General features: G+C 45.9%; 1 protein-coding gene across 1 annotated transcript in view; it reads left to right on the top strand.

Moving 5' to 3' along the window:
• Nucleotides 1-168: 168 nt before the first annotated feature.
• The window catches only part of polr1b (RNA polymerase I subunit B), a 19,793-nt gene continuing 464 nt past the window's right edge, over nt 169-19,497 (top strand). The window contains exons 1-15 of the mRNA XM_020659170.3: nt 169-412; nt 2,354-2,521; nt 2,647-2,793; nt 2,976-3,108; nt 3,248-3,384; nt 8,675-8,898; nt 10,255-10,426; nt 10,568-10,739; nt 10,816-11,097; nt 16,451-16,584; nt 16,656-16,826; nt 17,752-17,908; nt 18,003-18,199; nt 18,270-18,520; nt 18,958-19,497. The exon at nt 18,958-19,497 is cut by the window's right edge and continues 464 nt beyond it. Coding sequence (XP_020514826.2) covers nt 236-412; nt 2,354-2,521; nt 2,647-2,793; nt 2,976-3,108; nt 3,248-3,384; nt 8,675-8,898; nt 10,255-10,426; nt 10,568-10,739; nt 10,816-11,097; nt 16,451-16,584; nt 16,656-16,826; nt 17,752-17,908; nt 18,003-18,199; nt 18,270-18,520; nt 18,958-19,497 — 3,062 coding nt within the window. The 5' untranslated portion in view covers nt 169-235. The remainder of the gene's footprint in view (nt 413-2,353; nt 2,522-2,646; nt 2,794-2,975; nt 3,109-3,247; nt 3,385-8,674; nt 8,899-10,254; nt 10,427-10,567; nt 10,740-10,815; nt 11,098-16,450; nt 16,585-16,655; nt 16,827-17,751; nt 17,909-18,002; nt 18,200-18,269; nt 18,521-18,957) is intronic.

The following is a 19,497-nucleotide window of genomic DNA, read 5'->3' as shown; positions in this document are numbered from 1 at the left end:
GAGCAGGTAATGTTCAAGAGACCGAGCAGTATAAAAAGATTTCAAAGAAAGAACACAAAGATTAATCAAAGTAAATAAACAAGCAGAGATACACCATTTACACCACCAGGTGGCTATGGATCCCAACATGTACGAATTAGTCTACAGCAGAAGAAGAAAATAAGCATTTCCGGTGACGTAGTTCCGGGCTCATTGTGCACGTGCAGTAAACATTCACATGTAGCCCTGGTCCGTCATGGACTCCTCTACAAAGTGGACTAACTTGCAGACCGGACCGACTCTGAAGAACCTGACCCGGGACGGCTTCGGACACCTGGAGGACGAGCAGCACGCGGCGGTCCAGGACCTGACCCGAGCCCACATCGAGTCCTTTGACCAGGCGGTCTGTGACGGACTGAGCCGGGTCGTTCAGGTCCGAGTTCACTTCACTTTATTTAGGATGAAACACGTAATTATACGTAACATGGGTCAACGCTACTTTTCATCTGTAGTCCTCTGGCCTCCATGTTAAAGAGGCTTGTAGTTAATACGGGTTCATTTATAACTAACACGTCACAACTAACCTGTGACATCACAACTCACCTGTGTGTGACATCACAACTCACCTGTGTGTGACATCACAACTAACCTGTGTGTGACATCACAACTAACCTGTGTGTGACATCACAACTAACCTGTGACATCATAACTAACCTGTGTGTGACATCACAACTAACCTGTGACATCATAACTAACCTGTGTGTGACATCACAACTAACCTGTGTGTGACATCACAACTAACCTGTGACATCATAACTAACCTGTGTGTGACATCACAACTAACCTGTGTGTGACATCACAACTAACCTGTGACATCATAACTAACCTGTGTGTGACATCAAAACTAACCTGTGTGTGACATCACAACTAACCTGTGACATCACAACTAACCTGTGTGTGACATCACAACTAACCTGTGTGTGACATCATAACTAACCTGTGTGTGACATCACAACTAACCTGTGTGTGACATCATAACTAACCTGTGTGTGACATCACAACTAACCTGTGTGTGACATCACAACTAACCTGTGTGTGACATCATAACTAACCTGTGTGTGACATCACAACTAACCTGTGACATCATAACTAACCTGTGTGTGACATCATAACTAACCTGTGTGTGACATCACAACTAACCTGTGACATCATAACTAACCTGTGTGTGACATCACAACTAACCTGTGTGTGACATCACAACTAACCTGTGTGTGACATCATAACTAACCTGTGTGTGACATCACAACTAACCTGTGTGTGACATCACAACTAACCTGTGTGTGACATCAAAACTAACCTGTGTGTGACATCACAACTAACCTGTGTGTGACATCACAACTAACCTGTGACATCATAACTAACCTGTGTGTGACATCACAACTAACCTGTGTGTGACATCACAACTAACCTGTGTGTGACATCATAACTAACCTGTGTGTGACATCATAACTAACCTGTGACATCATAACTAACCTGTGTGTGACATCACAATTAACCTGTGTGTGACATCATAACTAACCTGTGTGTGACATCACAACTAACCTGTGTGTGACATCAAAACTAACCTGTGTGTGACATCAAAACTAACCTGTGACATCACAACTAACCTGTGTGTGACATCACAACTAACCTGTGTGTGACATCAAAACTAACCTGTGACATCACAACTAACCTGTGTGTGACATCACAACTAACCTGTGTGTGACATCACAACTAACCTGTGTGTGACATCACAACTAACCTGTGTGTGACATCAAAACTAACCTGTGACATCATAACTAACCTGTGTGTGACATCACAACTAACCTGTGACATCATAACTAACCTGTGTGTGACATCACAACTAACCTGTGTGTGACATCATAACTAACCTGTGACATCATAACTAACCTGTGACATCATAACTAACCTGTGTGTGACATCATAACTAACCTGTGACATCATAACTAACCTGTGACATCACAACTAATCTGTGACATCACAACTAATCTGTGTGTGACATCATAACTAACCTCTAACATCATAACTAACCTGTGACATCATAACTAACCAGTGACATCATAACTAACCTGTGTGACATCATAACTAACCTGTGTGACATCATAATTAACCGGTGACATCATGTGTATGAATTGTAGAATGTACTAATTTACCTAAATGATTCTAATAACCCGAGTGATACTCAGAACGTTGTCTGTTTGTTTGTTTGTTTGTCCTTTTGTTTGTCCGTTAGTTTGTTTGTTTGTCCTTTTGTTTGTTTGTTTGTCCGTTAGTTTATTTGTTTGTGTTGACGTCCCCCTCGCTGTGTTTGCAGGCGATCCCTCCTCTGGAGTTTTCGGTCAGAAATGAACGCATCAGTTTGGCGTTCGTTGAAGCGACCATGTTCAGCCCCCTGGTGGCCAAAGGCAGCATCTGCAGGGAGATCAAGGTGTTTCCTGCAGAGTGTCGGGGGAGGAGGAGTTCCTACAAAGGGAAGCTCGTGGTCAGTCCAAGTTTTAAAACTTTATATCAGCTCTATCTGCTTTTAGTTTGAAATAAAGTCAGGACTTCCTGTCTGTGTGCAGACCGTGATGCTGACAGCAGTTTAATAACTCTGTGGTCTTTCAGGCGGATGTCAGCTGGTCGGTGAACGGCGTCCCTAAAGGAATCATCAAACAGTGTTTGGGTCAGCTGCCGATCATGGTCAAGTCCAAACTGTGTAACCTGCACGCACTGAGTCCACGAGAGCTGGTGGAACACCACGAGGAGGCACAGGTGAAATACTACACACACACACACACACACACACACACACACACACACACACACACACACACACACACACACACACACACACACACACACACACACACACACACACACACACACACACACACACACACACACACACACACACCTCTATGTCTGTAAATAAAGCTTTATTGTGACGTGAACAGGAAATGGGCGGGTACTTCATTGTGAACGGGATCGAGAAGGTGATCAGGATGTTGATCATGCCGAGGAGGAACTACCCCATCGCCATGTCACGACCAAAGTGGAAGAGCCGAGGACAGGGATACACCCAGTATGGTAATTCCACCTTAAGAATCACAATACCACCTTAAATCATACACACGGTACAGTAATACCACCTTAAATAAAACACAGTACAGTAATACCACCTTAAATGAAACACAGTACAGTAATACCATGCCCCCCTTTCCCTCAGGTATCTCCATCAGGTGTGTGAGGGAGGAGCACTCTGCGGTGAACATGAACCTGCATTACCTGGAGAACGGGACGGTCATGTTAAACTTCATCTTCCAGAAGGAACTCTTCTTCATACCACTCGGCTTTGCTCTCAAGGTCAGAAACAAGTCCACAAGTCACAGAGACGAGTCCCAGCTACAGTCAGAAACAAGTCACAGCTAGTCAGAGACAGGTCCCAGCTACAGTCAGAGACAAGTCCCAGCTACAGTCAGAGACAAGTCCCAGCTACAGTCAGAGACAAGTCCCAGCTACAGTCAGAGACAAGTCCCAGCTACAGTCAGAAACAAGTCACAGCTAGTCAGAGACAAGTCCCAGTTACAGTTAGAGACAAGTCCCAGCTACAGTCAGAGACAAGTCCCAGCTACAGTCAGAGACAAGTCACAGCTACAGTTAGAGACAAGTCCCAGCTAGTCAGAGACAAGTCCCGGCTACAGTCAGAGACAAGTCCCAGCTACAGTCAGAAACAAGTCCCGGCTACAGTCAGAGACAAGTCCCGGCTACAGTCAGAGACAAGTCCCGGCTACAGTCAGAAACAAGTCACAGAGACAAGTCCCAGCTACAGTCAGAAACAAGTCAACAAGTCCCAGCTACAGTCAGAAACAAGTCCCAGCTACAGTCAGAGACAAGTCCCAGCTACAGTCAGAGACAAGTCCCAGCTACAGTCAGAGACAAGTCCCAGCTACAGTCAGAAACAAGTCCCAGCTACAGTCAGAAACAAGTCCCAGCTACAGTCAGACAAGTCTCAGCTACAGTCAGAGACAAGTCACAGCTAGTGAGAGACAAGTCACAGCTAGTGAGAGACAAGTCCCAGTTACAGTCAGAAAGTCCCAGCTACAGTCAGTAACAAGTCCACAAGTCACAGAAACAAGTCCCAGCTACAGCCAGAAACAAGTCCCAGCTACAGTCAGAAACAAGTCCACAAGTCACAGAGACAAGTCCCAGCTACAGTCAGAAACAAGTCCACAAGTCACAGAAACAAGTCCCAGTTACAGTCAGAGACAAGTCACAGCTACAGTCAGAGAAAAGTCACAGCTAGTGAGAGACAAGTCCCAGTTAGTCAGAGACAAGTCACAGCTACAGTCAGAGACAAGTCACAGCTAGTGAGAGACAAGTCACAGCTACAGTTAGAGACAAGTCACAGCTACAGTCAGAGACAAGTCACAGCTACAGTTAGAGACAAGTCACAGCTAGTGAGAGACAAGTCACAGCTACAGTTAGAGACAAGTCACAGCTACAGTCAGAGACAAGTCACAGCTACAGTTAGAGACAAGTCACAGCTACAGTCAGAGACAAGTCACAGCTAGTGAGAGACAAGTCCCAGTTACAGTCAAAAAGTCCCAGCTACAGTCAGTAACAAGTCCACAAGTCACAGAAACAAGTCCCAGCTACAGCCAGAAACAAGTCCCAGCTACAGTCAGAAACAAGTCCACAAGTCACAGAGACAAGTCCCAGCTACAGTCAGAAACAAGTCCACAAGTCACAGAGACAAGTCCCAGCTACAGTCAGAAACAAGTCCACAAGTCACAGAGACAAGTCCCAGCTACAGTCAGAAACAAGTCCCAGCTAGTCAGAAACAAGTCCCAGTTACAGTCAGAGACAAGTCCCAGCTACAGTCAGAAACAAGTCTCAGCTACAGTTAGAGACAAGTCCCAGCTACAGTCAGAGACAAGTCACAGCTACAGTCAGAGACAAGTCACAGCTAGTGAGAGACAAGACACAGTTACAGTTAGAGACAAGTCACAGCTACAGTCAGAGACAAGTCACAGCTACAGTCAGAGACAAGTGCCAGCTACAGTCAGAGACAAGTCCCAGCTACAGTCAGAAACAAGTCCCAGCTACAGTCAGAAACAAGTCCCAGCTACAGTCAGAGACAAGTCACAGCTAGTCAGAGACAAGTCCCAGCTACAGTCAGAAACAAGGCCCAGCTAGTCAGAGACAAGTCCCAGCTACAGTCAGAAACAAGTCCCAGCTAGTCAGAGACAAGTCCCGGCTACAGTCAGAGACAAGTCCCGGCTACAGTCAGAAACAAGTCACAGAGACAAGTCCCAGCTACAGTCAGAAACAAGTCAACAAGTCCCAGCTACAGTCAGAAACAAGTCCCAGCTACAGTCAGAGACAAGTCCCAGCTACAGTCAGAAACAAGCCCCAGCTACAGTCAGAAACAAGTCCCAGCTACAGTCAGAGACAAGTCACAGCTAGTCAGAGACAAGTCACAGCTAGTCAGAGACAAGTCCCAGCTACAGTCAGAGACAAGTCTCAGCTACAGTCAGACAAGTCTCAGCTACAGTCAGAGACAAGTCACAGCTAGTGAGAGACAAGTCCCAGTTACAGTTAGAGACAAGTCCCAGCTACAGTCAGAGACAAGTCACAGCTACAGTTAGAGACAAGTCACAGCTAGTGAGAGACAAGTCCCAGTTACAGTCAGAAAGTCCCAGCTACAGTCAGTAACAAGTCCACAAGTCACAGAAACAAGTCCCAGCTACAGCCAGAAACAAGTCCCAGCTACAGTCAGAAACAAGTCCACAAGTCACAGAGACAAGTCCCAGCTACAGTCAGAAACAAGTCCACAAGTCACAGAAACAAGTCCCAGTTACAGTCAGAGACAAGTCACAGCTACAGTCAGAGAAAAGTCACAGCTAGTGAGAGACAAGTCACAGCTACAGTCAGAGACAAGTCCCAGTTAGTCAGAGACAAGTCACAGCTACAGTCAGAGACAAGTCACAGCTAGTGAGAGACAAGTCACAGCTACAGTTAGAGACAAGTCACAGCTACAGTTAGAGACAAGTCACAGCTACAGTCAGAGACAAGTCACAGCTACAGTTAGAGACAAGTCACAGCTAGTGAGAGACAAGTCACAGCTACAGTTAGAGACAAGTCACAGCTACAGTCAGAGACAAGTCACAGCTACAGTTAGAGACAAGTCACAGCTACAGTCAGAGACAAGTCACAGCTAGTGAGAGACAAGTCCCAGTTACAGTCAGAAAGTCCCAGCTACAGTCAGTAACAAGTCCACAAGTCACAGAAACAAGTCCCAGCTACAGCCAGAAACAAGTCCCAGCTACAGTCAGAAACAAGTCCACAAGTCACAGAGACAAGTCCCAGCTACAGTCAGAAACAAGTCCACAAGTCACAGAGACAAGTCCCAGCTACAGTCAGAAACAAGTCCACAAGTCACAGAGACAAGTCCCAGCTACAGTCAGAAACAAGTCCCAGCTAGTCAGAAACAAGTCCCAGTTACAGTCAGAGACAAGTCCCAGCTACAGTCAGAAACAAGTCTCAGCTACAGTTAGAGACAAGTCCCAGCTACAGTCAGAGACAAGTCACAGCTACAGTCAGAGACAAGTCACAGCTAGTGAGAGACAAGTCACAGTTACAGTTAGAGACAAGTCACAGCTACAGTCAGAGACAAGTCACAGCTACAGTCAGAGAAAAGTCACAGCTACAGTCAGAGAAAAGTCACAGCTAGTGAGAGACAAGTCCCAGTTACAGTCAGAGACAAGTCACAGCTACAGTCAGAGACAAGTCACAGTTACAGTTAGAGACAAGTCTCCGCTACAGTTAGAGACAAGTCACAGCTACAGTCAGAGAAAAGTCACAGCTACAGTCAGAGAAAAGTCACAGCTAGTGAGAGACAAGTCCCAGTTACAGTCAGAGACAAGTCACAGCTACAGTCAGAGACAAGTCACAGCTAGTGAGAGACAAGTCACAGCTACAGTTAGAGACAAGTCCCAGCTACAGTCAGAAACAAGTCCCAGCTACAGTCAGAGACAAGTCACAGCTAGTGAGAGACAAGTCCCAGTTACAGTCAGAAAGAAGTCCCAGCTACAGCCAGAAACAAGTCCCAGCTACAGTCAGAAACAAGTCCACAAGTCACAGAGACAAGTCCCAGCTACAGTCAGAAACAAGTCCCAGCTACAGCCAGAAACAAGTCCACAAGTCACAGAGACAAGTCCCAGCTACAGTCAGAAACAAGTCCACAAGTCACAGAGACAAGTCCCAGCTACAGTCAGAAACAAGTCCCAGCTACAGTCAGAAACAAGTCCCAGTTACAGTCAGAGACAAGTCACAGCTAGTGAGAGACAAGTCCCAGTTAGTCAGAGACAAGTCACAGCTACAGTCAGAGACAAGTCACAGCTAGTGAGAGACAAGTCACAGCTACAGTCAGAGACAAGTCACAGCTACAGTCAGAGACAAGTCACAGCGAGTGAGAGACAAGTCCCAGTTACAGTCAGAAAGTCCCAGCTACAGTCAGTAACAAGTCCACAAGTCACAGAGACAAGTCCCAGCTACAGACAGAGACCCAGCTCTTTCATGATTACCTACTAACTTAATGATGATGGTCTCCATATTATTGATGATGATGATGGTAATGACGATGGTTTTTGTTTGATAACGACAACTTATAAGATGGTTTCTATACTGATTAGAGCTCTCAAGAACTGCCCTCAATGTTGTGCTTTGCCTCTGGTTACTTCCTGTCAGCACCTGTGTGTCCAATCAGACTCAAAGCTGATCGTTTGCTCTTACTGACATTGTTCCCTTTTTTTCTAGATCTTTAATAATAATAATAATAAATTGTATTTATAAGTGCCTTTCAAGACACACAAGGACACTGTACAACAATCAACATTTTAAAAACAGCGATGGATAAAAAACAGCTTAGAATAAAGAAATGAAATGTAGGACAGTGTAATTGCAGTTAAAATGTTAGTGAGTAGGCGATCTTGAACAGATGGGTTTTGAGTCTGGATTTGAAGATGGGGAGAGAGTCAATGTTGCGAATGTCAGGTGGCAGAGAGTTCCAGAGCTGGGGAGCAGAGCAGCTGAAAGCTCTGCCCCCCATGGTGCTGAGGCAGGCAAAGGGCATGGTGAGGTGGATGGAGGAGGAGGATCTGAGGGAGCGGGCTGAAGTGGCGATGTGAAGGAGGTCAGACAGATATGGGGGGGCAAGATTGTGGATGGCCTTGAAGGTGTACATGAGGAGATGATTCTTTGCTTCACCGGGAGCCAGTGGAGTTGCTGTAGGATGGGGGTGATGTGATGGTATGAGGGGGTTTTGGTGACAATACGGGCAACAGAGTTTTGAAGCAGTTGGAGCTTATGGAGGGACTTATGAGGGAGGCCGAAGAGGAGAGAATTACAATAATCAATACGGGAGGTGATGAGGCTGTGGACAAGGATGGAGGCAGTATGGGGGGTGAGGGAGCTTGCCTTACTTGTGTTGTACTTACTCTCTAATATACGTCTCTTTGGATAAAAGTGTCTGCTAACTGAATTGTAGAATTGTAATGTAGTAACATCTGACCTCATCACGATGAACTATGACAGCCCTGATAAATATATGTATGAATAATAAAGTATAGCGCCCCCTGCTGGTCTCATGCAGGCTCTGGTGGACTGGACGGACGTCCAGGTGCAGCACGAGCTGATGAGAGGTCTGGAGGACAACTCGTTCTTCAGGTCGTGTGTGTGTGAGATGCTGCGTGTGGTGATGGATGAGGGCTGCTCCACCCAAAGCTCCGCCCTCTCTTACCTGGGACAGAGATTCAGAGTGAAGATGAGTCTACCTGAGTGGTACACGCACGAGCAGTGTGCACGCTACCTGATCGAGTGAGTATAACCGGATATACACAATAAACACTACACATTGAATATACACAACAAATACTACACACTGAATATACACAACAAATACTACACACTGAATATACACAATAAACACTACACACTGAATATACACAATAAACACTACACATTGAATATACACAACAAATACTACACTGAATATACACAACAAATACTACACACTGAATATACACAACAGACACTACACACTGAATATACACAACAGACACTACACACTGAATATACACAACAAACACTACACACTGAATATACACAACAAACACTACACACTGAATATACACAACAAACACTACACACTGTGTTACCGTGTGTGTGTTACTGTGTGTGTTTCTGTGTGTCACAGTGTGTGTGTGTGTGTGTGTGTTATATCTTTGTGTTTCTGTGTGTCTGTGTTTCTGTGTGTGTGTGTGTGTGTGTGTGTGTGTGATCTTTGTGTTTCTGTGTGTGTGTGTGTGTGTGTGTGTGTGTTATATCTTTGTTTCTGTGTGTCACAGTGTGTGTGTTATATCTTTGTGTTTCTGTGTGTGTTATATCTTTGTGTTTCTGTGTGTGTGTGTGTTATATCTTTGTGTTTCTGTGTGTGTGTGTGTTATATCTTTGTGTTTCTGTGTGTGTGTTATATCTTTGTGTTTCTGTGTGTGTGTTATATCTTTGTGTTTCTGTGTGTGTGTGTTATATCTTGGTGTTTCTGTGTGTGTGTGTGTGTTATATCTTTGTGTTTCTGTGTGTGTGTGTGTGTGTGTGTGTGTGTGTGTGTGTGTGTGTTATATCTTTGTGTTTCTGTGTGTGTGTGTTATATCTTTGTGTTTCTGTGTGTGTGTGTGTGTGTGTTATATCTTTGTGTTTCTGTGTGTGTGTGTGTGTGTGTTATATCTTTGTGTTTCTGTGTGTGTGTGTGTGTGTGTTTTATATCTTTGTGTTTCTGTGTGTGTGTGTGTGTGTGTGTGTGTGTGTGTGTTATATCTTTGTGTTTCTGTGTGTGTGTGTTATATCTTTGTGTTTCTGTGTGTGTGTGTTATATCTTTGTGTTTCTGTGTGTGTGTGTGTGTTATATCTTTGTGTTTCTGTGTGTGTGTGTGTGTGTGTGTGTGTTATATCTTTGTGTTTCTGTGTGTGTGTGTGTGTGTGTGTGTTATATCTTTGTGTTTCTGTGTGTGTGTTATATCTTTGTGTTTCTGTGTGTGTGTGTGTGTGTTATATCTTTGTGTTTCTGTGTGTGTGTGTGTGTGTTATATCTTTGTGTTTCTGTGTGTGTGTGTGTGTGTTATATCTTTGTGTTTCTGTGTGTGTGTTATATCTTTGTGTTTCTGTGTGTCACAGTGAGTGTATCCTGATCCACCTGCGCTCTGACATAGAAAAGTTTCACCTGCTGTGTATGATGACCAGGAAGCTGTTCACCTTTGCTAAACAGGAGTGTTTAGAGGAAAACCCAGACAGCATTATGTGTCAGGAGATTCTGACTCCAGGTCAGCTGTACCTCATGTTCCTGAAGGTGAGACTATACCTGAGAGATGAGCTGATCTAAACATTTAAACTTGACAGTAGTCCATCAGACCGCGTTCAGATTTTTAACTGCTTTCTTTATCTATATGGTCAAATCAAACCACGCCCCCCCCCCCACCCCCCCCCCCAGGAGCGCCTGGCGGCCTGGTTGGTGTCGGTGAAGCTCTCCTTTGATAAGCGGGGAAGCAGACTCAGTGGAGGCTGGACTGCTGAGAACGTGTTGAAGATCTTCAACACGGGCTCTGACCTCACTAAACCCTTCGAGTACCTGCTCGCCACGGGGAACCTGAACTCAAAAACCGGTACTGACCACGGGCCTGTTACTTCCTGTTTATAATACAGACTTCCTGCCTGTAGTAACTAGTTCTTTGTGTTCAGGTCTGGGCATGCTCCAGAACACTGGGCTGTGCGTCGTCGCTGACAAACTCAACTTCATCAGATACCTGTCTCACTTCCGCTGCGTGCACCGAGGAGCCGCCTTCGCCAAGATGAGGACCACGTCTGTCCGGAAACTTCTTCCTGAGTCGTGGGGCTTCCTGTGTCCCGTCCACACGCCGGACGGCGAGCCCTGCGGACTCATGAACCACATGACGGCCAGCTGTGAGATCGTAGCTCAGAGTCTTTCAACCGTCAGTCTACCGACGCTGCTCTGCTTGCTCGGTTAGTCCACGGATCAAACTAACCTGATGACTGAAGGATGGGTGATGGATGGATGGATGATGGATGGATGACTGATGGATGGTTGGATGGATGGATGACTGATGGATGGATGATGGATGGATGATGGATGGATGACTGATGGATGACTGATGGATGGATGACTGATGGATGGATGATGGATGGATGATGGATGGATGACTGATGGATGGTTGGATGGATGGATGACTGATGGATGGATGATGGATGGATGATGGATGGATAACTGATGGATGGATGGATGACTGATGGATGGATGGATGGATGGATGGATGATTGATGACTGATGGATGGGTGATTGATTGATGGATGGATGACTGATGGATGACTGATGGATGGATGGATGACTGATGGATGACTGATGGATGGATGACTGATGGATGGATGATGGATGTATGATTGATTGATGGCTGGATGGAGGACGGACGGATGGATGGATGGATGGATGACGGATGGATGGATGGATGGATGGATGATTTATGGATGATTTATGGATGGGTGATGGATGGATGGATGACTGATGGATGGATGATGGATGGATGATTTATGGATGGGTGATGGATGGATGGATGACTGATGGATGGATGGATGACTGATGGATGGATGATTTATGGATGGGTGATGGATGGATGGATGACTGATGGATGGATGGATGACTGATGAATGGGTGATGGATGGATGGATGACTGATGGATGGATGATGGAGGGATGACTGATGGATGGATGGATGGATGGATGATTGATGGATGATTGATTGATGACTGATGGATGGGTGATGGATGGATGGATGACTGATGGGTGGATGGATGACTGATGAATGGGTGATGGATGGATGGATGACTGATGGATGGATGACTGATGGATGGATGGGTGATGGATGGATGGGTGATTGATTGATGGATGGATGACTGATGGATGACTGATGGATGGATGGATGGATGACTGATGGATGGATGGATGATGGATGGATGATTGATTGATGGCTGGATGGAGGACGGATGGATGGATGGATGGATGATTTATGGATGATTTATGGATGGGTGATGGATGGATGGATGGATGGGTGATGGATGGATGGATGACTGATGGATGGATGGATGACTGATGAATGGGTGATGGATGGATGGATGACTGATGGATGGATGATGGATGGATGACTGATGGATGGATGACTGATGGATGGATGGATGGATGGATGACTGATGGATGGATGGATGATTGATGGATGGATGATTGATGACTGATGGATGGGTGATTGATTGATGGATGGATGGATGGATGACTGATGGATGGGTGGATGGATGGATGACTGATGGATGGATGATTTATGGATGGGTGATGGATGGATGGATGACTGATGGATGGATGATTGATGACTGATGGATGGGTGATTGATTGATGGATGGATGGATGATGGATGGATGACTGATGGATGGATGACTGATGGATGGATGGATGGATGGATGGATGGATGATTGATGACTGATGGATGGGTGATTGATTGATGGATGGATGGATGACTGATGGATGGATGACTGATGGATGGATGGATGGATGAATGATTGATGACTGATGAATGGGTGATGGATGGATGGATGGATGGATGATTGATGACTGATGGATGGGTGATTGATTGATGGATGGATGACTGATGGATGGATGGATGGATGGATGGATGGATGATTGATGGATGGATGGATGACTGATGGATGGATGATGGATGGGTGATTGATTGATGGATGGATGATTGATTGATGGCTGGATGGAGGACGGATGGATGGATGGATGGATGGATGACGGATGGATGGATGATTTATGGATGATTTATGGATGGGTGATGGATGGATGGATGACTGATGGATAGATGATGGATGGATGATTTATGGATGGGTGATGGATGGATGGATGACGGATGGATGGATGACTGATGAATGGGTGATGGATGGATGGATGGATGACTGATGGATGGATGATGGATGGATGACTGATGGATGGATGACTGATGGATGGATGGATGGATGGATGGATGACTGATGGATGGATGGATGATTGATGGATGGATGATTGATGACTGATGGATGGGTGATTGATTGATGGATGGATGGATGACTGATGGATAGGTGGATGGATGGATGACTGATGGATGGATGATTTATGGATGGGTGATGGATGGATGGATGACTGATGGATGGATGATTGATGACTGATGGATGGGTGATTGATTGATGGATGGATGACTGATGGATGACTGATGGATGGATGATTTATGGATGGATGGGTGATTGATTGATGGCTGGATGGAGGACGGATGGATGGATGGATGGATGATTTATGGATGGGTGATGGATGGATGATTGATTGATTGATTGATTGATTGATTGATTGATGGATGGATGGATGATTGATTGATGGCTGGATGGAGGATGGATGGATGATTTATGGATGGGTGATGGATGGATGGATGATGGATGGATGATTTATGGATGGGTGATGGATGGATGATTTATGGATGGGTGATGGATGGATGGATGACTGATGAATGGGTGATGGATGGATGGATGACTGATGGATGGATGATGGATGGATGACTGATGGATGGATGGATGACTGATGGATGGATGATGGATGGATGATTGATGGATGAATGATTGATGACTGATGGATGGGTGATTGATTGATGGATGGATGGATGGATGACTGATGGATGGGTGGATGGATGGATGACTGATGGATGGATGATTTATGGATGGGTGATGGATGGATGGATGACTGATGGATGGATGGATGGATGACTGATGGATGGGTGATTGATTGATGGATGGATGATGGGTGATTGATGACTGATGAATGGGGGATGGATGGATGGATGGATGGATGATTGATGACTGATGAATGGGTGATGGATGGATGGATGATTGATGACTGATGGATGGGTGATTGATTGATGGATGGATGACTGATGGATGACGGATGGATGGATGGATGGATGATTTATGGATGATTTATGGATGGGTGATGGATGGATGGATGACTGATGGATGGATGATGGATGGATGATTTATGGATGGGTGATGGATGGATGGATGACTGATGGATGGATGGATGACTGATGAATGGATGATGGATGGATGACTGATGGATGGATGGATGACTGATGGATGGATGGATGATTGATGGATGGATGATTGATGACTGATGGATGGGTGATTGATTGATGGATGGATGGATAGATGACTGATGGATGGGTGGATGGATGGATGATTTATGGATGGGTGATGGATGGATGGATGACTGATGGATGGATGATTGATGACTGATGGATGGGTGATTGATTGATGGATGGATGACTGATGGATGGATGATTTATGGATGACTGATGGATGGATGATGGATGGGTGATTGATTGATGGCTGGATGGAGGACGGATGGATGGATGATTTATGGATGGGTGATGGATGGATGATTGATTGATGGATGGATGGATGGATGGATGGATGATTGATTGATGGCTGGATGGAGGATGGATGGATGGATGATTTATGGATGATTTATGGATGGGTGATGGATGGATGGATGACTGATGAATGGGTGATGGATGGATGGATGACTGATGGATGGATGATGGATGGATGACTGATGGATGGATGACTGATGGATGGATGATGGATGGATGATTGATGACTGATGGATGGATTGATGACTGATGGATGGATGATTTATGGATGGGTGATGGATGGATGGATGACTGATGGATGGATGATTGATGACTGATGGATGGGTGACTGATGGATGGATGGATGACTGATGGATGACTGATGGATGGATGATTTATGGATGACTGATGGATGGATGGAGGATGGATGGATGGATGGATGATTTATGGATGGGTGATGGATGGATGGATGATGGATGGATGATTTATGGATGGGTGATGGATGGATGACTGATGGATGGATGGATGGATGATGGATGGATGGATGACTGATGGATGGATGATTTATGGATGGATGATGGATGGATGGATGACTGATGAATGGGTGATGGATGACTGATGGATGATGGATGACTGATGGATGGGTGACGGATGGATGATTGATGGGTGACTGATGGATGGATGATTTATGGATGGGTGATGGATGGATGGATGACTGATGAATGGGTGATGGATGGATGATGGATGACTGATGGATGGATGGATGACTGATGGATGGGTGACGGATGGATGATTGATGGATGACTGATGGATGACTGATGGATGGATGATTTATGGATGAGTGATGGATGGATGGATGACTGATGAATGGGTGATGGATGGATGACTGATGGATGGATGGATGACTGATGAATGGGTGATGGATGGATGACTGATGGATGGATGACTGATGGATGGCTGACTGATGAATGGGTGATGGATGACTGATGGATGACTGATGGATGGATGATTTATGGATGAGTGATGGATGGATGGATGACTGATGAATGGGTGATGGATGGATGACTGATGGATGACTGATGGATGGATGGATGACTGATGAATGGGTGATGGATGGATGACTGATGGATGGATGACTGATGATGGCTGACTGATGAATGGGTTATGGATGACTGATGGATGATGGATGACTGATGGATGGATGGATGACTGATGAATGGGTGATGGATGGATGACTGATGGATGGATGATGGATGACTGATGGATGGATGGATGACTGATGGATGGGTGACGGATGGATGATTGATGGATGACTGATGGATGGATGATTTATGGATGGGTGATGGATGGATGGATGACTGATGAATGGGTGATGGATGAATGACTGATGGATGGATGATGAATGGGTGATGGATGGATGACTGATGGATGGATGGAAGGATGACTGATGAATGGGTGATGGATGGATGACTGATGGATGACTGATGGATGGCTGACTGATGGATGGGTGATGGATGGATGATTGATGGATGACTGATGGATGGGTGATGGATGGATGACTGATGGATGGGTGATGGATGGATGATTGATGGGTGACTGATGGATGGATGGATGATTGATTGATGACTGATGGATGACTGATGGATGGATGACTGATGGATGGATGGGTGATGGATGGATGATTGATTGATGACTGATGGATGACTGATGGATGGATGACTGATGGATGGGTGATGGATGGGTGATGGATGGATAATTGATGGGTGACTGATGGATGACTGATGGATGACTGATGGATGATGGATGATTGATGGATGATGGATGATAGATGGATGATGGTTGGATGAATGGTTGGATGACTGATCCAGTGTGGTGATGTTTCAGGTGTGACCCCGGTGGACGGTTCACCTGGTCGTGCGTTCTCAGACTGTTACCCCGTGGTGCTGGACGGGGCCGTGGTGGGTTGGGTGGAGGAGGATCTGGCTCAGGTGGTGGTGGACTCCATTCGCAGGTTTAAGGTAGGACAGCTGACTCTGAACACCACTGACTACCTGCACAGGTGGCTGAGGTTTAACCTTTGACCCTTAAGGTGCTGAAGGAGAAGAAGATCCCTCCGTGGACTGAGGTGGTTCTGGTTCCTAAGACGGGTAAGTCCAGTCTGTACCCGGGTCTGTTCCTGTTCACCACACCCTGCAGGATGGTCCGCCCCGTCAGGAACCTGAGTCTGGGGAGGCAGGAGCTGATCGGGACCTTCGAGCAGGTATACAGGTGTTTCATATCTCACAGTTTGTTGAGTATTGATTATTGATGGTTCTTCTTCTGGTCTAGTGGGTTAGGGTTAGGGTTAGTCTGCGATCTGCGATGCAAGCTGTCATGCTTCTTGCTGCCGGCGAGCACGGTCCCGCGAATGTTAAGTTGTTTCTGATTGCGGTCAGAGCGGTCTGATTGCTCAACACAGCCTGAAGAAAGTACTTCACGGTCGGCACAAACTCGTCTGTGTTGCTACAAAAATCTTGGAGGTGCTCGGCTGGGCGCTCAGACTCTCCGCACCCGCGGACCATTCTCGCACCGACCGTAAGAAGCATGAAACCTGATTCAATGAGTCAATGTGCAGCACATGGATAATTTCCATAACGTTACATTTCTGTGACAGAAAATGTGACAGTGTCAACACATGTAATAAGAGAGGGAATATAAACTTAATGAAAATCAGCAGGAGATAAAACATCAGGTTCATATATTGATAGTGTTACATATTTAATGATAGAAGAGAAAATATGGTCATCCTTGATGACTGTATTATGTTCTCTCAGACTCTGAGAGCTACCTGCATAGTGACTGTCCTTCACATCACCTCTTAGTAGAACATGGTAAGACCTGTTCTGCAAATTCATCCCATTTATAAAAAGGGACTGAAGGTTGGGAGCAACAGAACATAGATATCGACAAGCAATTGTGTTTTTCTTATTGTTTGCACTGCTTCTTTAGTTTGAATGATAAAATCATCTGTAAATTCACAATTTAAAGCTGATATTTTTAAAAAGTCTTCCTGGGGGGGAAAAGCCCCCAGACCCCCCTAGGGAGTTTGGATCCATGTCACCTTTTTCATCCCTGATGAGTTTGCACCCCTGGTTCTTCTTCTGGTCCAGTTTGTTGATTATTGGTTATTGATGGTTCTGGTCCAGCTCTACATCAACGTGGGCGTGACGGAGGGCGAGGTGGAGGCCGGCGTGACGACTCATCAGGAACTGTTTCCTCACAGCATGCTGAGTGTGGTCGCTAACTTCATCCCGTACTCCGACCACAACCAGAGCCCGAGGAACATGTACCAGTGTCAGATGGGTAAGTGTGACACACACACACACACGCGCACACACACATGCAGAGGTTATCATTAATATAATGAAAGTGTGTATGTGTGTGTGTCTGTCCTCAGGTAAGCAGACTATGGGGTTTCCCCTGCACTCCTTCAGGGACCGTTCTGATAACAAACTGTACCGCCTGCAGACCCCTCAGAGCCCTCTGGTCCGACCCTCAATGTACGACCGCTACGACCTCGACAACTACCCGAGCGGCACCAACGCTATCGTGGCCGTCATCTCCTACACGGGATATGACATGGAGGACGCCATGGTGAGCGTCTCTGCAGCACCTTTTAATAAACAGTAGAAGAAGAAGAGCTGACTCAGGTGTTTCTCCTCAGATCGTCAACAAGTCGTCGTGGGAGCGTGGCTTCGCTCACGGCAGCATCATTAAGACGGAGCTGGTCGATCTCGCAGATAAAGTTCGGGGTGACGACAGCATCGTGTTCGGGACCAAACCCGGAGACCCCAAAGTGGCGGACAAACTGGACGCTGACGGTCTGCCTCACATAGGCGCCACGCTGCAGTACGGAGACCCGTTCTACGGATACATCAACCTGAACACGGGACAAAGTTTCATCACCTTCTACAAGTAACAACTTTATAACGACATTATGACATCATCACTACGTGATGACATCATCACTACATTATGACTACATTATGACATCATAACTACATTATGACATCATTACTTTATGACATAACTACATTATGACATCACGATTACATTATGACATCACAATTACGTTATGACATCATAGCTACATTATGACATCATGATTACATTATGACATCATAGCTACATTATGACATCATGATTACATTATGACATCATGATTACATTATGTCATCATAACTAAATTATGACATCATACCCTAACCCTTAAGAACATGTTAAACTGACCTTTAAACATGGAAACAGTTAAAACAGTTACAATATAAATAAATATTAAACATTACATTAGTATTTTATGAACTCTTCAGTCTCTGCTCACATTAAGCTCCGCCCCCTCTCTCTCTCTGAAGGAACCAGGAGTCGTGCGTGGTTGACAACATAAAGATCTGCAGTAACGACTCTGGCTCCGGTCGTTTCAAACGAGTCTGCATCACGGTTCGAATCCCTCGTAACCCGACCATCGGGGACAAGTTTGCCAGCCGCCACGGTCAGAAGGGCATCCTGTCCCGCCTGTGGCCGGCGGAGGACATGCCGTTCAGTGAGACGGGCATGAGCCCCGACATTCTGTTCAACCCGCATGGCTTCCCGTCTCGTATGACCATCGGCATGTTGATCGAGAGCATGGCAGGGAAGTCTGGCGCCCTGCACGGCCTTAGCCACGACGCAACACCCTTCAGATTCTCAGAGGACAACGCGGCGCTGGAATATTTTGGCGAGATGCTGCGGGCTGGCGGGTATAACTTCTATGGGACAGAGCGTCTGTACAGCGGGCTGAGCGGCCAGGAGCTCGAGGCCAACATCTTCATCGGGGTCGTTTACTACCAGCGTCTGCGTCACATGGTCTCCGATAAGTTCCAGGTGAGGACGACGGGGGCCCGGGACAAAGTGAC

Source organism: Labrus bergylta, chromosome 10, assembly GCF_963930695.1.
Source record: "Labrus bergylta chromosome 10, fLabBer1.1, whole genome shotgun sequence".
NCBI lineage: Eukaryota > Metazoa > Chordata > Actinopteri > Labriformes > Labridae > Labrus > Labrus bergylta.
Note: the sequence above shows the minus strand (reverse complement) of the source record. Positions and strands in the feature narration are given on the sequence as shown.